The sequence below is a fragment of the Orbicella franksi genome, chromosome 7, assembly GCF_964199315.1.
Source record: "Orbicella franksi chromosome 7, jaOrbFran1.1, whole genome shotgun sequence".
NCBI lineage: Eukaryota > Metazoa > Cnidaria > Anthozoa > Scleractinia > Merulinidae > Orbicella > Orbicella franksi.
This window is the reverse complement of record NC_138151.1, coordinates 11,904,366-11,922,745: the sequence shown is the minus strand read 5'-3', so window position 1 is coordinate 11,922,745 and position 18,380 is coordinate 11,904,366. Positions and strand designations below refer to the sequence as shown.

Sequence of the window (18,380 nt, the reverse complement as noted above, 5' to 3'; positions counted from 1 at the left end):
CATCATGCGTGTTAGGCCGGCGAGACGAAAACAAAGATGGCTGCCGCTTTGAACGGGCTTCGCAAGCTATGTCTTGGCGGCTTGAGATCTCCGGCAAGGCTTTTGCCACGGGTAAGCAACTGTCTTTTTAAGTGAGAATGGTAGTTTATATTCCCGGATAGGAATTGTTTTTCTGTTGACTGAGGTCTGACTTGCAGGTTTTAGGTGTCAATGGTTGTCAACACCAGCAGACCAGACCCTTGTCTATTCACGAACATTACAGTATGAAACTTCTTCAAGAAGCAGGAATACTTATACCTCAGGGCGGTGTTGCTAAAACGCCAGAACAAGCTTATGAAATAGCTAGTACTCTAGGTACGTATTACCTTGCAATTTTAAATATCGTTGTGTTGTATTCGATATTTATAGTAATTATAGCTTACATGTAACGTACGTACATGTAAGCTTATATTGTACAAGTGCATTTGTTCTACATCTACATCCATAACTTGCAAAATCCTAGTCGGAAAAGTTCGAAAGTGTTATAATAATAAATACATATATAAATAAATACGTGGGTACATGCAGTCCTAACTAAGAAGTAAAAACTGTGTCAAACAGATGGCATGAAATGGGTCAGTGAATTGCAAGCAATTATCACAGTGGGTAAGTTTCCCCAATCATTGATCGTCCTCGGCCAAAAACTGTACTTATATGCATCACAAGATGCTTGGAGGGGGATAAACCTTATCGTTTTGATATTTTTTTTTCCCTGCGAACCGCATCTACCCAGCCAAATTTACAGACAAATATATGGAAAATTTGAAAAATTAACTGAGCATCTTCTAGCCAAGCTACTTCCTTCAAACTTGGTGAATACAATCTTCCACCTAGTAGTTTAACATTGCAATTCACAAACTGTGTAAAATTCAATTTTGTAAAAAGTTATTTGCCATCAGATTCCCATACAAACACTGTAATTTCTGACCACTTTGCCTACTCGTCAAGATGGTATCGAAAACCATGATAAGGTCTATTTGGAACATCCAGAGATAATAAAATTATTGTTAATTGATAAGCGCAGATTGAATGTGGCTAAGCTGCTCATGTTCACTGGTCACTTTAAATACATGTACATAGCCTAGCTACAATATATTCCTCATGAACTTGAAAGCTTAACTTATCTCTTTTAAGAAAACTTACCCTCAGCCTTTCCTAAGACATGTTAGGCAAGTCTAATAGTTGTTATTGCTGCCACGTAAATGCATGGTCATATAACCTCTGCATTTATGTACATGTACACAACATGGGAGGCGCGGTGGCCTCATGTGCGCTCGTCTCCGGATCAAGCGGTCCGGGTTCGAGCCCTGGCCGGGGACATTGTGTTGTGTTCTTGGGCAAGACACTTTACTCTCACAGTGCCTCTCTCCACCCAGGTGTATAAATGGGTACCGGCGAACTTAATGCTGGGGGTAACCCTGCGATGGATTAGCATCCCATCCAGGGGGGAGTAGAAATACCCCTAGTCGCTTCATGCTGCAGAAACCGGGATAAGCTCCAGCCTGATGGGCCACTTGGCTCGCATGCAGACTTTACCTACCTTTTACACAACATGCCTTTTTTTTCTGGCCAGGCATTGAAAGTGACTCTGATATGGTAGTCAAGGCTCAGGTGTTAGCAGGAGGACGTGGCAAAGGAACATTTGAAGGAGGTCTCAAGGGAGGAGTAAGGATTGTGTTCTCGTAAGTATTACACCGACTGACCTTATAGTACCCACACATGTAAAGGAGAAAGTAACTTCTGGAAGAAGTTCCAAGGGGAACTTTGATGCTTGTGTTCTCAGTGAGAGAGAGAGGGATAGCAAAAACAATGATTGTGCATTATTCATGTAAGCTGTGTTCTATAACAGGCATGAAGAAGCCTGAAGAACACACCAGGCAGTAGCAGAAATAGTGACAAGTTCTTTTTCATATACTGTCAAAATTCTGCTAACTGTCAGTTGAACCTATCTACAAAGGCCGGTAGGTTTATTAAGTCACCTGTTGCAGACATGACTGTGTCTTGGTTTAAAAATGTTTTTGGTTTAAATTAAATGTTTAAACATGTACTGTTTTCCTCTTTGTTTATAATCTATTATTAATTACAGTGACATAAAACAAAGGTAATCACACTGGTTCTCAAACCAAACAAGTTTGACGCATTTGTAACTATAGCAGCCATTAATGTCATTGTCCTGCTGCTACATGTAAGTTGTTTGCTTTAATTAAACTGTTTTGCACAGACCTGACGAAGCAAAAGAAATGGCATCTAGAATGCTTGGTAAAAAGCTCTTCACAAAGCAAACAGGAGAACAAGGAAGGATATGCAATGATGTAGGTTATCAATTTTATTAGTTTGATGAAGGTTCATGTTTTTTAAAAGAGCTTCTGCTGGGGTGAAAAAAATGTTCTTCACATCTTTTGGCTTTTCATTTTTGGTCCACCAGCATTTTCTCATCTGGCTGCATACTATTATACACTGTACATGTACACCAGTGTGTATATCCCCACAACTTAGGGTGGAGCTAAAGAACACGGCCATCAGATCTCCTCAGTAAAGGAACAGGAGACACTGCCTAGATTTTATCCTGGAAAAAGTAACTCACTACGTAATTATTACAGGTGTTGGACTTGTGTTTTGTACTCAACTGAGTAAGGTTTACATACGTAACTTTGTTTTGACTCGAATTTACAGGGTAGCTAAAAAACTAAAATCTTTGGGGAAAATAAACATTGCAAATATAAAAACAAAATTACTACAACTGACAATTATGTTTAGCTACAATATATATAAAATAAATAGTTAATAATGGTAGTACATGTAGGACTGAGTGGAGTCCAATTCAGTCTGTAATCATACGAGTGATTAACAAAATTGGACGACCTCGAAGCAGGAGTCTGATTTGTTAATCATGAGTATGATTACAGACTGAATTGGACGAGGCGAAGCCCTGTTACCAATTAATCAAGACTATGACAAAATTTGAGAAACAAACAAATCATGGATTGAGCGCTGAACGATTAAACGTCATTATGAATGCTGAAAAACACCGTAGTTTACTCAACAAAGTGCACCGCAACAGCGCTCGCAAAATGACGCGTACTGTCCAATTACAAGCATGACGCGTACACTGTCCAATTAATGCTCAAATTGGGCTGCTGATAGCCAATCACGTTTGAGAATTTTGTTACAGTTTTGATTAGTGTAGTAATCAGCAATTATACCTGAAAGGAGACTGTCTTTATGAGGTATTTAAGACCAGTTAAAGCAGGTTAAGAAAATTAATGTTTTTCTTTAAAAATTATTGGTTTTAGAAAATGCATCAATCTCTAATTTGCATTCATGTTGCTTTCCAGGTTTACATTTGTGAGAGATTGTATGCAAGAAGAGAATATTATTTTGCCATTGCTTTAGAGAGAGCCTTCAAGGTAAAAAATCAGGGTAACCTATGTTACTTTGAAACAAAATTTTCTTTACATTTTTTTATGTATGTCTGTTGAACAAACAGTTGTAAAATCAAGATCTGACAGTGGACTGAATGTAGAACCATTCCAGCAGTCTGCAAGAAGTTCAGTGAAAGACATGACGACGAGAGTGTAATAGAATTTTGAAGAGACCTCTGCAATCACTTGGATATAATAGAGTATGTTACAACCAAAAAAAAAAGTTTCTACACAATGTACAATGAAATATAATATTTTGTAAATCACCATTTCAGTGTTTAGACCAAAATGCAAAATATACAGTACATAACATACTTGCAGTCTTGCACCATGAGTGGGTGACTCATGGCCACCCATTGGCCACAACCACTCCATGCACAAAATCCAAGATGACATCAAGTTTCAACTTGCTTTGCGCTGATTTGACTTTCCTTAACTTTTTGCCCCCAAGGGGAGAAATGTGCTGGATTTTCCTCCATGCTAGGCCACCTGGTCACTTGTAACCACTCCCATCTCACCCCACGGCTCAAACCCTAATGTTCCCTTTCCTGCTCTGTGGTTCTGCACCAGGTCTCTCTCAGTCTACCACTGCAGCATCGCCATTATCACCGTCACCACCATCTCGTCCTTCCCCGTGAAACCCACTCTGTTGGTTTATGCCATCTCACACATGTACATGTAGGTTGTCAGTTGGCATCCATTCTGAAGATGTGGGCACTGAACATATGCATGTACACAATTGTGCAGTTCATGTACATGTATAATAATATACATGAAAAAATTACTTGATTCTGATTGGCTGAGAGCAGTACAGTTCAAGTGTAGCACAGTGCAAAAAGTGTAACACCAGTGCAAAAAGTAATTCTGGATTAGGACTGACTGAAAGACAATAGGAAATTTTCGAAGTCAATGATATTATGTAAAATGGTGACGAAAATTTTGTGCAGAAACTTTGAAAAAAGTTTTCTCGAATGAGAAAAAATGGCTTCAAGAAAGGTCTTCCGGCACTTCCTCCTGACAAATTTTTTCATGTGTATATTATTAATAAGTAATCATACTGAATTTCTCGTTCAGTTTGGAATTAATTTGCACTTGTGAGTTTTTCAAAAAGCTGAAATTGCACTCACCGCAGCAGCTCGTGTAATTTCAGCTTTTTGAAAAACTCACTCATGCAAATTAATTCCAAATTGAACTCGAAACCGTATGATTACCTATACTAACAGTACTGATTGGCTGATTTTGGGGTGGGGAAGTGTTCAGTGAAAACAATTCTTTGGACCACCCCCCTTGACTGTTTATTTAGCTGGAAGAATGATGTGTAAAGTGTAAGACTGTAGTAAGCTACAGATGTGCACTGGGATGAATGACCAGATAAACAAAAGGTGACAAGTAAACACCTGCTGTGCATCAATGTGTGGGACTGACCGTATTGCTTACAGGTCATGATCATTGTCACTGAATGAAATAAAGGCAGACAAAGTGCCTGTACATGTATACATGTGCTTTCAAAGTATGAGGAAATGGACACCCAAATAATTAGGGAGAATGTATAAATTATGCACTTACAAGTCTAGTTACAATTTACATACATAACCCATGCAAGTAACACTTACAAATTCAGCTTTTATGCAAGAGCTAGACCTGAATGGAACTCACTACCAGCTGAAGTGATAGACCAACCAAGTTTTGAGGCATAATATACATGTAGGGCCAGCCTCATCTCTTTTTTGTCTTTTTTTTATTATATATAGTTACATTTATTTCCTTTTATATGTTTATTTTTTTTTTTTTAAATACATATATCTGCAATGATATGGTAATCCCTCGGCAGATTAGAGCAGTTTTCAATTGAGTGTCGTAAAACCAAAACCTAAGTAATCACTCTAGCCAATCGCAAAGGACACAGACAATCCAATGGACCAATCAAGCCTTGATTATTCTTGAAGTATTTTATACATGTATGTAGCTGATGTGAAATGAAGGAAAACCTGTGCAAGTGAGTCACAATTGTTCTTTTTTTTTTTACTTCAGATTGGATGAAAAACTGCTCCGAGTTATTTAACCTAATTGTGTATCATAGTATTGCAAACCCAATTATTACTTTTTGACGCTCAATTCAAAACTGCTCGACTACAAATGTAGATGTAGAATTTGCAATAGATTCAAACTATTTTTATTGATTCAGGGTCCCGTATTAGTTGGCAGCCAGCAAGGAGGAGTTGATATTGAACAGGTGGCCAAAGATTCTCCAGAAGCTATTGTTAAAATGGGAGTCGATATCATCAACGGTTTGTTAATTCATGATTCATGCTAAAAACTTGTAGCAATTTTGATTTGACTTGTTTTGCTTTTGACATACCATGTGCCTCAGTCTTTTGAAGCTCTTCTGTGTGACCTCTGTCAGACACCCAGTAGAGATAATACAAATATCTTAATAACATTTGTGTTCTTGGTCCACACTATAAGGATTTCTGATATATGGCCCACACCCTGCATGCTTGGATTGGGCCCTAAATTGAAGGGCGGGAAGGGTACGTGTGTGTTTTGACTGTAACCCACAGTACGGACCTAGAACTTAGTTGGTAAAAGAGGTGGGCGTGTTTTTTTGTCTGTAACGTACATTACGGACCTAGAACTCAGTTAGCAAGAGATAATCATTAATGATAGGGGATTCACGGTGCATGTACATGCAATCACTTTTTCAGGTCTATCAAAATCTGATGCTGTGGAGTTTGCCAGGAGGATGGGTTTCAGTGAAAGCTGTGCAGACCAAGCTGGTGAATGGATACTCCGTCTTTACGACTTGTTTATTGAAAGAGATGCAACATTGATTGAAATAAACCCCATGACTGAAGATTTGCTAGGAAGAGGTAGGTACAATGTATACTTGAACTTGGCTATGGTTCATTGACTATGAAAACTTGGGCTTGTTGTCTACAGTCGAACCCCCATAAGCAGTCATCCAAGATGTCAAGCCTTGGTGGCAGCGTACGGAAGGTAGTTACTTCCGAGGGCTTAAAAAGTCAATTTTCAAAAAAAAAACTGGTACTTAGAGTTTTAGCTCTAAAAGTGATCGCAGTCACTTACGAGAGATGGTCATTTACAAGGGGTTCCGAAATTAATATAATGATTTGGCTTGGAAACTTTTGGTATTTTAGAAAACTGGTCACTTACGAGATATGGTTGCAACCGGAGGTTCAACTGTAAATTGTTAAGTAGAGCACAGTTGTGTTTTTTCATGTGCCTTGGAAATATGGGATTCAGGCTAATTTGAAAGTCTGGAGAATGGTTCTCAGTATATATGCATACTGTATGACTGTAGTTCATCAGACAGAATTTGATTTACATCATGTATGTTTGCAAAATTTAAGTTATTGATTAGGACTTGGAGTGCCGATCTTTTTCCAGTTGTATGCATGGATGCCAAATTGCTCTTTGACGACAATGCAGAGTTTCGACAGTCAGAAATCTTCACCTTAAAAGACTGGTCGCAAGAGGATGCAAGAGAAGTGGAGGCAGGAAGAGCAAACCTTAACTATATCGGTCTTGATGGCAGCATTGGATGTTTAGGTAAGCTACAGTGTACGGTTCACTGTTGTTTATTTTAGTATGAAACTGGAAAAGTAACAGTACTCTTGAACTTGTCTTATGACTGCCATGATTAGTAGCCACTCACCTGTGTTCTTTTGGAAATCCATGAATCCGATTGGTTCTTTTGTCGTTTTCTATTCGCTGATAGACAACGATCACACACATGTTGCTCCTGAACTTGCAAATTATTCTTAATTTTAGGCTTAAAATACACAAAATTGTAGGTTTGTGCTGTGATCCTTTAAATATTTACTTAAAACAATTAGACTACTACAAAATTTTTCAAAAATCTGGCTAGTGTACATACCACAACTGCAAAGTTCAAATGACAATTCAGTCAGTGCAAAACGTATAATAAGAGAATTGTGAAACAAACATTTTACTGTTTTTGTAAGTGAAACAAGCATCTTTGAGGTCCCGCACTGACGTGAAATAAACAATTTGCCGTTTTTTTTTTAAGTGAACACAAAATTATTGCTTTCAAAACTTGAAGTGAGACAAACTTCTTTGCTTTGTTGTGGAACATAAGCTTGTCAGTTTTGAGCTTTTTTGGCATCTGAGATAATAACGCAAAATATAACCTAAAGTTCGACATAAGGCGGATGTGCCTATGGCCCTTCAATTGGAAACCGTTATCGGAGTAAATTCCACCTAGAATTATTATACCAAATCAATTACATCGCGTGCTCAAGATTTCTATGAGCTGGTGAGGCTGAGGCCTGAATCAACTATCATCTCATAAAAGATCTCAAGTGAATATAACAGCACTGGGAACCTGCAAAAGTGTATAGCACTTAATTTTCCAACTGCAGCGAATACCGTTCAAATAGTACAAATATACAGCGATATTGTACAGTTATTTGTACAGTAGAAAACAGGTCGGCGCACGCCCGCTACACCGCCACAGTCTCCCTCTTTCACTGATAAATTTATTGACTTCAGCAGTCGGATAATAGATCTTATTAGATGTTTTGGTGTGTAGTATCGCTTTATATTTTTACTCGTTGTTTGTATTTCGACTCGCCCCACGGGCTCGTCAAAATACGGCACAACTCGTAAACATACACAGCGATACTACCCACCAAAACATCTAATAAGATATATGTACATGTATGCTGCTTATATCCATCGGTATATCAACCCTCTGACTGCTTCTGTTCTCTTCTTGTTGACCAGTGAATGGTGCCGGCCTGGCCATGGCCACCATGGATATCATTAAGTTGCATGGTGGTGAGCCAGCAAACTTTCTGGATGTTGGGGGTGGTGCTACAATAGCGCAGGTCATGGCAGCCTTCAAGATCATCAGTGAGGACAAGAAGGTACACTTAACCTGTTTTGAAGGAAATGAAGTTTCCTATGAAACCATTATGATGTTGGAGGGACACCTGATTATTTATCAAATAAATTCATCTTTCGTAATGATACAACTAGTTATAGATTAAGAAATAGCGAAATGAGGCTGGCTCTGCCTCAACCTCGCACCGATTATGTTCGTAAAAGTTCCTCTTATAGCAGTGCCGCGTTGTGGAATAGCCTTCCAACTGGTATTAGAGTATCTAAAACAATAGGTGAATTTAAGACGAAGCTAAGTAACTTCAGTTTTGAGTGAATTAACCCCACGGCATCCCAGAAAAGCAGTACTATTGTTTTCATTTATTTCTATTGAAATAGGTGGTTAGCTCAGTTTGTTTAGCTTAGGTCAGTTTGTTGAATACCCCTTATACCCTTATACCCTTATACCCTCATACCCCTTATACCCTTATACCCTTGTACTCCTTATACCCCTTATACCCCTTATATCCGTTATGCCCTTATACCCCTTATACCCCTTATACCCCTTATACCCCTTATACCCCTTATACCCCTTATACCTTTATACCCTTACACCCCTTATACCCTTATACCCCTGATACCCCTGATACCCCTTATACTTCTTATACCCTTATACCCTTCTACCCCTTATACCCTTGTACCCCCTATACCCTTATACCCGTGATACCCTTTATACCTCTTATACTCTTATACCCTTACACCCTTCTACCCTTCTACCCTTCTACCCTTCTACCCTTCTACCCTTCTACCCTTCTACCCTTCTACCCTTCTACCCTTCTACCCTTCTACCCTTCTACCCTTCTACCCTTCTACCCTTCTACCCTTCTACCCTTCTACCCTTCTACCCTTCTACCCTTCTACCCTTCTACCCTTCTACCCTTCTACCCTTCTACCCTTCTACCCTTCTACCCTTCTACCCTTCTACCCTTCTACCCTTCTACCCTTCTACCCTTCTACCCTTCTACCCTTCTACCCTTCTACCCTTCTACCCTTCTACCCTTCTACCCTTCTACCCTTCTACCCTTCTACCCTTCTACCCTTCTACCCTTCTACCCTTCTACCCTTCTACCCTTCTACCCTTCTACCCTTCTACCCTTCTACCCTTCTACCCTTCTACCCTTCTACCCTTCTACCCTTCTACCCTTCTACCCTTCTACCCTTCTACCCTTCTACCCTTCTACCTTTCTACCCTTCTACTCTTCTACCTTTCTACCCTTTATACCCTTATACCCTTGTACCCTTATACCCTTATACTCTTATACCCTTATACCCCTTATACCCCATATACTCTTTATACCCCTTATACCCTTATACCCTTATACCCCTTTAATATAACCCTTATTCCCCTTATACCCCTTATACCCCTTATACCCCTTATACCCCTTTAATATAACCCTTATTCCCCTTATACCCCTTATACCCCTTATACCCCTTTAATATAACCCTTATTCCCCTTATACCCCTTATACCCCTTATACCCCTTTAATATAACCCTTATTCCCCTTATTCCCCTTATACCCCTTATACCCCTTATACCCTCATACCCCTCATACCCCTGATACCCTTACACCCCTTATACCCTTATTCCCTTATACCCTTTATACCCCTTATACCCTTTATACCCCTTATACCCCTTTATACCCTTATACCCCTTATACCCCTTATACCCTTACACCCCTTTATACCCTTATACCCCTTATACCCTTATACCCCTTTATACCCTTACACCCCTTATACCCTTATACCCCTTATACCCTTATACCCCTTATACCCCTTATACCCTTACACCCCTTTATACCCTTATACCCCTTATACCCTTATACCCCTTTATACCCTTATACCCCTTATACCCTTATACCCTTATACCCCTTTATACCCTTACACCCCTTATACCCCTTTATACCCTTATACCCTTATACCCTTATACCCCTTTATACCCTTACACCCCTTATACCCCTTTATACCCTTATACCCCTCATACCCCTTATACCCTTACACCCCTTATACCCATATTCCCTTATACCCTTTATACCCCTTATACCCCTTTATACCCTTATACCCCTTATACCCCTTATACCCTTACACCCCTTTATACCCTTATACCCCTTATACCCTTATACCCCTTTATACCCTTACACCCCTTATACCCTTATACCCCTTTATACCCTTATACCCCTTATACCCCTTTATACCCTTATACCCCTTATACCCTTATACCCCTTATACCCCTTATACCCTTACACCCCTTTATACCCTTATACCCCTTATACCCTTATACCCCTTTATACCCTTATACCCCTTTATACCCTTATACCCCTTATACCCTTATACCCTTATACCCCTTTATACCCTTACACCCCTTATACCCTTATACCCCTTTATACCCTTATACCCCTTATACCCTTATACCCCTTATACCCTTACACCCCTTATACCCATATTCCCTTATACCCTTTATACCCCTTATACCCTTATACCCCTTTATACCCTTACACCCCTTATACCCTTATACCCCTTTATACCCTTACACCCCTTATACCCTTATACCCCTTATACCCTTACACCCCTTATACCCATATTCCCTTATACCCTTTATACCCCTTATACCCTTTATACCCCTTTATACCCTTACACCCCTTATACCCTTATACCCCTTATACCCTTACACCCCTTATACCCATATTCCCTTATACCCTTATACCCCTTATACCCTTATACCCCTTTATACCCTTACACCCCTTATACCCTTATACCCCTTTATACCCTTACACCCCTTATACCCTTATACTCCTTATACCCTTACACCCCTTATACCCCTTATACCCTTACACCCCTTTATACCCTTATACCCCTTATACCCTTATACCCCTTTATACCCTTATACCCCTTATACCCTTATACCCTTATACCCCTTTATACCCTTACACCCCTTATACCCCTTTATACCCTTATACCCTTATACCCTTATACCCCTTTATACCCTTACACCCCTTATACCCCTTTATACCCTTATACCCCTCATACCCCTTATACCCTTACACCCCTTATACCCATATTCCCTTATACCCTTTATACCCCTTATACCCCTTTATACCCTTATACCCCTTATACCCCTTATACCCTTACACCCCTTTATACCCTTATACCCCTTATACCCTTATACCCCTTTATACCCTTACACCCCTTATACCCTTATACCCCTTTATACCCTTATACCCCTTATACCCCTTTATACCCTTATACCCCTTATACCCTTATACCCCTTATACCCCTTATACCCTTACACCCCTTTATACCCTTATACCCCTTATACCCTTATACCCCTTTATACCCTTATACCCCTTTATACCCTTATACCCCTTATACCCTTATACCCTTATACCCCTTTATACCCTTACACCCCTTATACCCTTATACCCCTTTATACCCTTATACCCCTTATACCCTTATACCCCTTATACCCTTACACCCCTTATACCCATATTCCCTTATACCCTTTATACCCCTTATACCCTTTATACCCCTTTATACCCTTACACCCCTTATACCCTTATACCCCTTATACCCTTACACCCCTTATACCCATATTCCCTTATACCCTTATACCCCTTATACCCTTATACCCCTTTATACCCTTACACCCCTTATACCCTTATACCCCTTTATACCCTTACACCCCTTATACCCTTTTACTCCTTATACCCTTACACCCCTTATACCCATATTCCCTTATACCCTTTATACCCCTTATACCCCTTTATACCCTTATACCCCTTATACCCATATTCCCTTATACCCTTATACCCCTTATACCCTTATACCCCTTTATACCCTTACACCCCTTATACCCTTATACCCCTTTATACCCTTACACCCCTTATACCCTTATACCCCTTATACCCTTACACCCCTTATACCCATATTCCCTTATACCCTTTATACCCCTTATACCCCTTTATACCCTTATACCCCTTATACCCCTTATACCCTTACACCCCTTTATACCCTTACACCCCTTATACCCTTATACCCCTTTATACCCTTATACCCCTTATACCCGGATACCCTTATACCCCTTATACCCCTTAGGCCCCTTATACCCCTTATACCCTTACACCCCTTATACCCCTTTATACCCTTATAGCCCTTATACCCCTTGGCAATGGTAATAGTAATGGTAAGGTAACTTTATTTACACCTGGTAAATCCTTCAGCAAAGATTATAAAAATGATAAAAGATCAACTAATTCTTCTTAACTGAACTAAGTAACCTAAACTACATACTAAGTCTTGGATTCATCTTCTGATGGACTTTCTTTGCTTGTCTTGCAAGTGCAGTACATGTAGATCTGACATACTTACAGGAAATGAGTTTTACTTGTGCATCTTTTTTTGTAACAGGTTGATCTCATTTTTAAAGAAGCTCGGTCACGGTATTTTGAGCTATTTTGTCCATGTACAAAATTACCTGTTAATTGAAGGAAACGTGCAAATAGTAGTTTACTAATACAGATAGAAAAACACAAAATAGTAAATCATAAAGGAGCAAGGATGGAAAAGATTAAAACAGATTGCAAACGACGAACTTGAAAAATTTAGCCTTAACTTTTCAACATGCCCGAACCACGACGTAGCTCCTTTAAATGAAAGACTCAACACCCAAACCTGGCATAATTCGTAACAGAGCCCAGAGGCGACTCCTCAATAGCCTTTTAACTTTTTCTTCGGTACCAGGTCCATGCTATTCTTGTTAACATCTTTGGCGGAATCATGCGCTGTGACATCATAGCAGAGGGAATTATTGCTGCAGCAAGAGAGCTTGAGCTCGGCATCCCTATTGTTGTTCGATTGCAAGGTAAACAATTCCAGTTGGTGGACCGTATTTGTTAATTATTAAATTACTAAATAAATATTTATGGTCATATTCCGGTGAATGAACTAAATTTGCCTCATGGTCAGGAGATTCTACTTCTACAAGGGAGGATGAAGGGTGAGAGAGTTCATCCTCCATATACACGGAGGCCTCATTTCCAAGGTAATCCCTCGAAAGTTATTTTTAGACATGGTGCCCAGATCGTGCTTGGGTAATGTTACTACAAGCGTTTAGTGGATGTTTTCGTGGAGGATGAGGATACGTGTAAAAGCGGTTTAGGTTGTCCACATGAACAAAAACCTCGTCACAAGATTGGCTATTTCTATACCCTCTTAAGATCTCCAAAACTGGAGAAATAAAATTAAGTTGAGAGGGACTACCATGGGAATACTCTTCATCCTCTCTTAATTTCCATAAGCGGCCAAAGAAAGAGAAGACTACTGCTTTTAAGCTTTTGAAGTTCAAATGTAGGAAATCAGGATTAAAAACTCTGCAAGCCCTTCATGTAAGTATTTGAACTTAGATCGTGAACTTAGATCATTGACTTTGTACTATTTTCTTCGCTTTTACCCTGTAGGAACACGAGTGGATGACGCTAAGGCCCTTATTGCTGCCAGCGGGTTAAGAATTATTGCTTGTGATGATCTTGAAGAGGCTGCCGAGATGGTAAGGCTTCTTCTTTCTATTTCATGTAACTATGGTTACTTGTTAAATAAAACCACAAAAATGCTGAAGATTGTCTTCGTTCAGTGTTATGTTTTTCAGAAGTGATGCAGTTTTGCAGAACTTGTGCTTAGTCGCGGCACACAAATTGCTCAAAAGCTTTCTTGTCTTTTTGTCCTCAGGTTGTTCGTCTTTCCAATATTGTTGAACTAGCCAGAAGTGTGAAAATGAAGGTCAACTTTGAACTGCCGATCTAAAGAGAGTTCTATAATTCTGTAACGTAGCATTGTGTGAAATTTCTAAGTTCTTCATTATATAGCAATGCTACAAGATTTCTATGAGGCAAAACTCACTCTTTTGTGATACATGTATAGTCCCAAATGATACAAAATTATGCATTTATGGGACAATACAAGTAAATCGATGGAAAGGTAACCGAAATATGTCAGATGGGGTCATTTGTGGAATCGTGAATGCATTTGTAGGTTTGGATATAGTTATGTACTTGTCTATTCCTGTCACCTCGATGTATATTTATGATAATTTTTATGGTGTTGCTTTATTGCCTGTACGATCTCGTAATTGTCCCTGGCCACGTATCTGAGTTTCTGAAGACATATCAGTACCTGTCGAAATAAATTTTTAGCTATATGAACGCTTTTTTGTTGTTATCGTTGTTCAGGATTATTTTCTGTAAGAGGTCACCTGGTAGTTCGATTCAGATCAGAACTCAGTTTTTTCACGACAAATTAGAACGTTATATGGTTTTCCAGGAAGTTGACAAACATTTTTAAATTTTATTGACCACAAAATCTGTGAAATACATCTCTGTTGACAGGAGTTTCCTCATTAGCATACATGTATCTCATAATTAGCCTGATAAACGCAAACATTCGATAAGTAATTGTACAATTAAAGTTTGCTGAATTTGTCGTGAAGACCAATAACTTCCTCCTCTATATTCAAAACGTAAGGATTTACTTTATCTTTTTATTTGTGATTTTCTGCTATGCAGTTCTTCTTTTCGATATTTTGTTCGTGCAGCTTTAGGGCGACTAGATTCGAGAATTCCTGAAACTGTAGCTTCCCATCATTATTGACGTCAAGAGTGGCAAAAACTTTCATCAGGTCAGCCTTGCTCATTGCAATGTTCATTTTTTTCAACCCCGCGATGAAGGCGTCTTGTCCAATCGTATCACGTTTGGCAGAAAGCACCTTGAACAAGTCCACCATTCGCAGACCACTGTTGCGGGCGAACCGCACGAAGGTATCCAATGGCGAAACTTTCCCTGGGCTCCGAACATCTCTGGCTTGACCTCCTTGGATACTTATTTGCCAGGTACAGTTGAACTCGGGTCGCTTTTGAAGCACCTCCTCGAGCTCCTTATGGCAGTCTCTATCAAGAGCCATGCCCTCTAGATGAAGTTCCTGAAGGGCATTCTCGTGATTTCGCCGAATTGCCTTCAACAACGCGTGAGCACCCGGACTCAAGAATGGGTTCTTTCCGATGCGTAGCACTTGAAGAGTCCTGTTCCTTTTCAGGCCTTTAGCGATGATCTTTGCCTCGGGCAAGCCGATAGAAATGTTGGTAGCATCCAGATGCGTTAGGGATTCGTTGGCCTCGAGAGCGCCTCTTAAGGCCTGTGCAGCCGCTCCTGCTAGGCTATTCCAAGATAAATCAAGCTTCTTTAAAGTGTAGCCCTCTCGCAGCCCATCCATGAGACCTACAGCTCCTCTACTAGATATGTTGTTCCAGCTGACATTCAAAGACTCTAGTGAACTCGTTACGGACAAAATAGAGCCTAACATAACGGCTCCTTGATCGTCAAGGCAGTTGTGACTCAAATCTAATACCTTCAAATAAAAACTCTCTTTGAGTCCTTCTATTAGAGGAGGCATCTGTCCGGCACTGCGACAGATGTTTGAAACGTTCAGCTCTTTGAGAGAGGATGTGTTCCTGAGCATTCGTCCCATGGCACGGTTTCCATCGATGCCGATGTTGTTTCCAGATATGTCAAGGCTGGTTATGAAGCAATTCTCCTCCAGCAGGTCTGCAAGAGCTCTAGCGCCCGTCTCGGTAATTCCATTGTCATGGAGATTCAACGTGTCCACTGTTATGTTCCGTTTTAGCGCGTACGAAATGGCCCGTACTCCCTGGTCAAGGAGACCATAGTGTCGAAGGTCGACCTTACTGGTTGTCATTTGCTTGATGAATTTTGATGCCGGTGGTATTCCGAGCTGAGTGCAAGCTGTAAAGTACATCTGTTGCGGTGCAGCATCGTGTGTTGTTGCTGAACTCGACTCTTCCAAGTCCGTGTCCCACCCGCCTTCATCGCCACTGGAGGGTTCCGAAAGGAAACCTTCGTAGGAGCTCTGTTCCATGTCCATCCTGACCGAGGTCCTGCAACAATCAATATTATGGATGGGAAAAGACAGAAAAATCAATAGATTGCGCGAACGGACATGAAACATGGATTGTTATGTTCATTTTCTAGAAAGTCCCTGTGCTTACCTAACGTTCTGTCTAAATATTAGCGGACTTAGGCTGCTGTCGCGCTTTAAATAAACAAAAACGAATTTTTATATATTTATTTATCTGTTTAGTTATTTATTTGGAAAAAACATTGACTATTTATAACCAGCAGAATCCCATAGGGGTTTCTGTTGAAGCCGTGAAACTGAAACGCACGAGTTCGGAACGGGGGAGAAGTTCGTTAACGAAGTTAGTGTCAGATTGAAAGACAGAGGTAGCATGAACATTACAAGAAAAAAAAAAGCTCCATAATATTTCACAAACCTGTTATACTACATCTGCTCTCTGGCAGGTAGAGTTTCCCCTTCTTGTTACCATTTTGTTACTATAAAAGCCTTAGGCATGTAGTTTAAAGCTACGAACATCAACTGTAGTTTCGAGATGTTTTCTCAAAGTATTCAGTTGTGTAGGTCTTTATATTGTTCACCTGCTCCGGATTGGTTTCGCACATTTTACGGTAAAATGCCTTATCGGTAAAACGCCTTTGCAAATGTGGTTTAGCTGTCATAATTACACGATTAAGCTTATGATCGAAAGCTATCATTTGTTTGGCGTCGCACTTTACAATATTGGCCTCTACAGGGACATTTGTCACAATATTTCTATCTGCAGAAAAGGTTTCTTCTGGATTTTGAAAAACTTCCAGTTTTTCTAACAAGGACAACCTCTGGACCAACCTCATTAGTGCTTTGTCGAAACATTTTTGATGAGGTTTTAGTTTGAAAAAAGTGTGAACAGAGTTAACGTGTTAATTGGGCTTTCAGTCTCAATATTTAAAATTGTGTTCAAGAGGCTAAATTCCTTCACATAAATTAGTCGGAATTCTGAGTGGACTGAATTCTTTTCCTTGCAGGCTAAGTTAAAGTTAGCGCAGTTTTTTGTTTGTGTATTTGAACGTTGAAAAATTCATTTTCGATTTTAGTAGAGCGTTGGAAATTGCTAGTTATTGAGACTTTGGAAACACTGTTGCACTAACGGACATTATCGAATGTAATAAGGTATTTGAAGAAAAAAAATTACTCTTGGTGATAGAAAATAAGATTAGCGAATCATAGTGGAAATTACCGTCACCAAATGTAAACACAAATGTACTTACAGAAACCAATACGTTTACCAGGATCAGAAGTGAGACGGGAAATTTCCAATACCGAAGTTTCTTCTTATAAATATTTTGGTATCTCGTGGATCAACAGGAAGTTTTGCAGTGACGTCAGTACCACGTGTAAAATAAGTTGTGATTTCTCACTCGACGAGCAATTACAAGCGAAATAGCAAGAAGTATCGTCCGATAATTACCCGATCTAGACGTCAGCCTCATGCCGAGTTGAAACTGCGGGCCCATACTGAACAGGATCATAATTAATTGTTTTATTAGTAATAATAATTGGACTGAGTGGAGTACAAAATCAAGGAATATTCGCGCGGGTAATTTGAAGAACTTTGGCACGAAAAAGTCAGTATTGCTTTAAATAAGTTTAAAAAAAAGTAAGAAACATTTACGAGGAAGCCATAAAGCGCACATAATTAACGTGCAATTGGTGTAGCTATCCAAGTACAGGTACCCAATCACAAAAAGTTGTAATTGGACATCCACTAGATCGCGCGCCAATTACGTGCCAAATAGGTACACCGAGAACCAATCACGATCGAAATTTTTTTGTTAGAGAAATATACAACAAATTGTCCACTACGGCATCGTAAACTGCTGTTGTACGGAACTTTACAGGTTATTGTAAGTACAGTTCCCTCTTAAGCGGCCACCCTCGGAGAAATGGATAGTGGCCGCTTAGCAGAGGTAGAAACAATAGAAAAGCCCCCATCGGGACTTTAATTACTGGCCGCTTAAAGTGCCACTGAAACGAAATTTTCGTATGTGAGATTTTTGCTTAGTAATAAAGTTTCAACCTTACTTGGAAACACTGCAGAC

The 18,380-nt window shown here is 39.8% G+C and overlaps 3 protein-coding genes across 3 annotated transcripts in view; 2 read left to right on the top strand and 1 right to left on the bottom strand.

Moving 5' to 3' along the window:
- The first annotated feature begins 22 nt into the window (after positions 1-22).
- On the top strand, positions 23-14,575 carry LOC145493844 (succinate--CoA ligase [ADP-forming] subunit beta, mitochondrial-like). Its single transcript, XM_081473323.1, has 12 exons — positions 23-111; positions 198-354; positions 1,613-1,721; positions 2,261-2,351; positions 3,375-3,446; positions 5,647-5,749; positions 6,167-6,331; positions 6,870-7,031; positions 8,229-8,371; positions 13,119-13,239; positions 13,835-13,923; positions 14,103-14,575. Exons 1-12 carry the CDS (start codon positions 37-39, stop codon positions 14,175-14,177), a joined length of 1,362 nt encoding a protein of 453 aa, XP_081329449.1. The 5' UTR covers positions 23-36; the 3' UTR covers positions 14,178-14,575.
- Positions 377-18,380, top strand: part of LOC145493835 (uncharacterized) — a 165,361-nt gene continuing 147,357 nt past the window's right edge. The window contains exon 1 of the mRNA XM_081473311.1: positions 377-1,489. The gene's annotated coding sequence lies outside the window, so the exon portion shown is untranslated. The remainder of the gene's footprint in view (positions 1,490-18,380) is intronic.
- LOC145493840 (uncharacterized) lies at positions 14,722-18,293 on the bottom strand. The gene has a single exon (XM_081473316.1). The coding sequence runs from the start codon at positions 16,390-16,392 to the stop codon at positions 14,911-14,913; it is 1,482 nt and encodes a 493-aa protein (XP_081329442.1). The 5' UTR covers positions 16,393-18,293; the 3' UTR covers positions 14,722-14,910.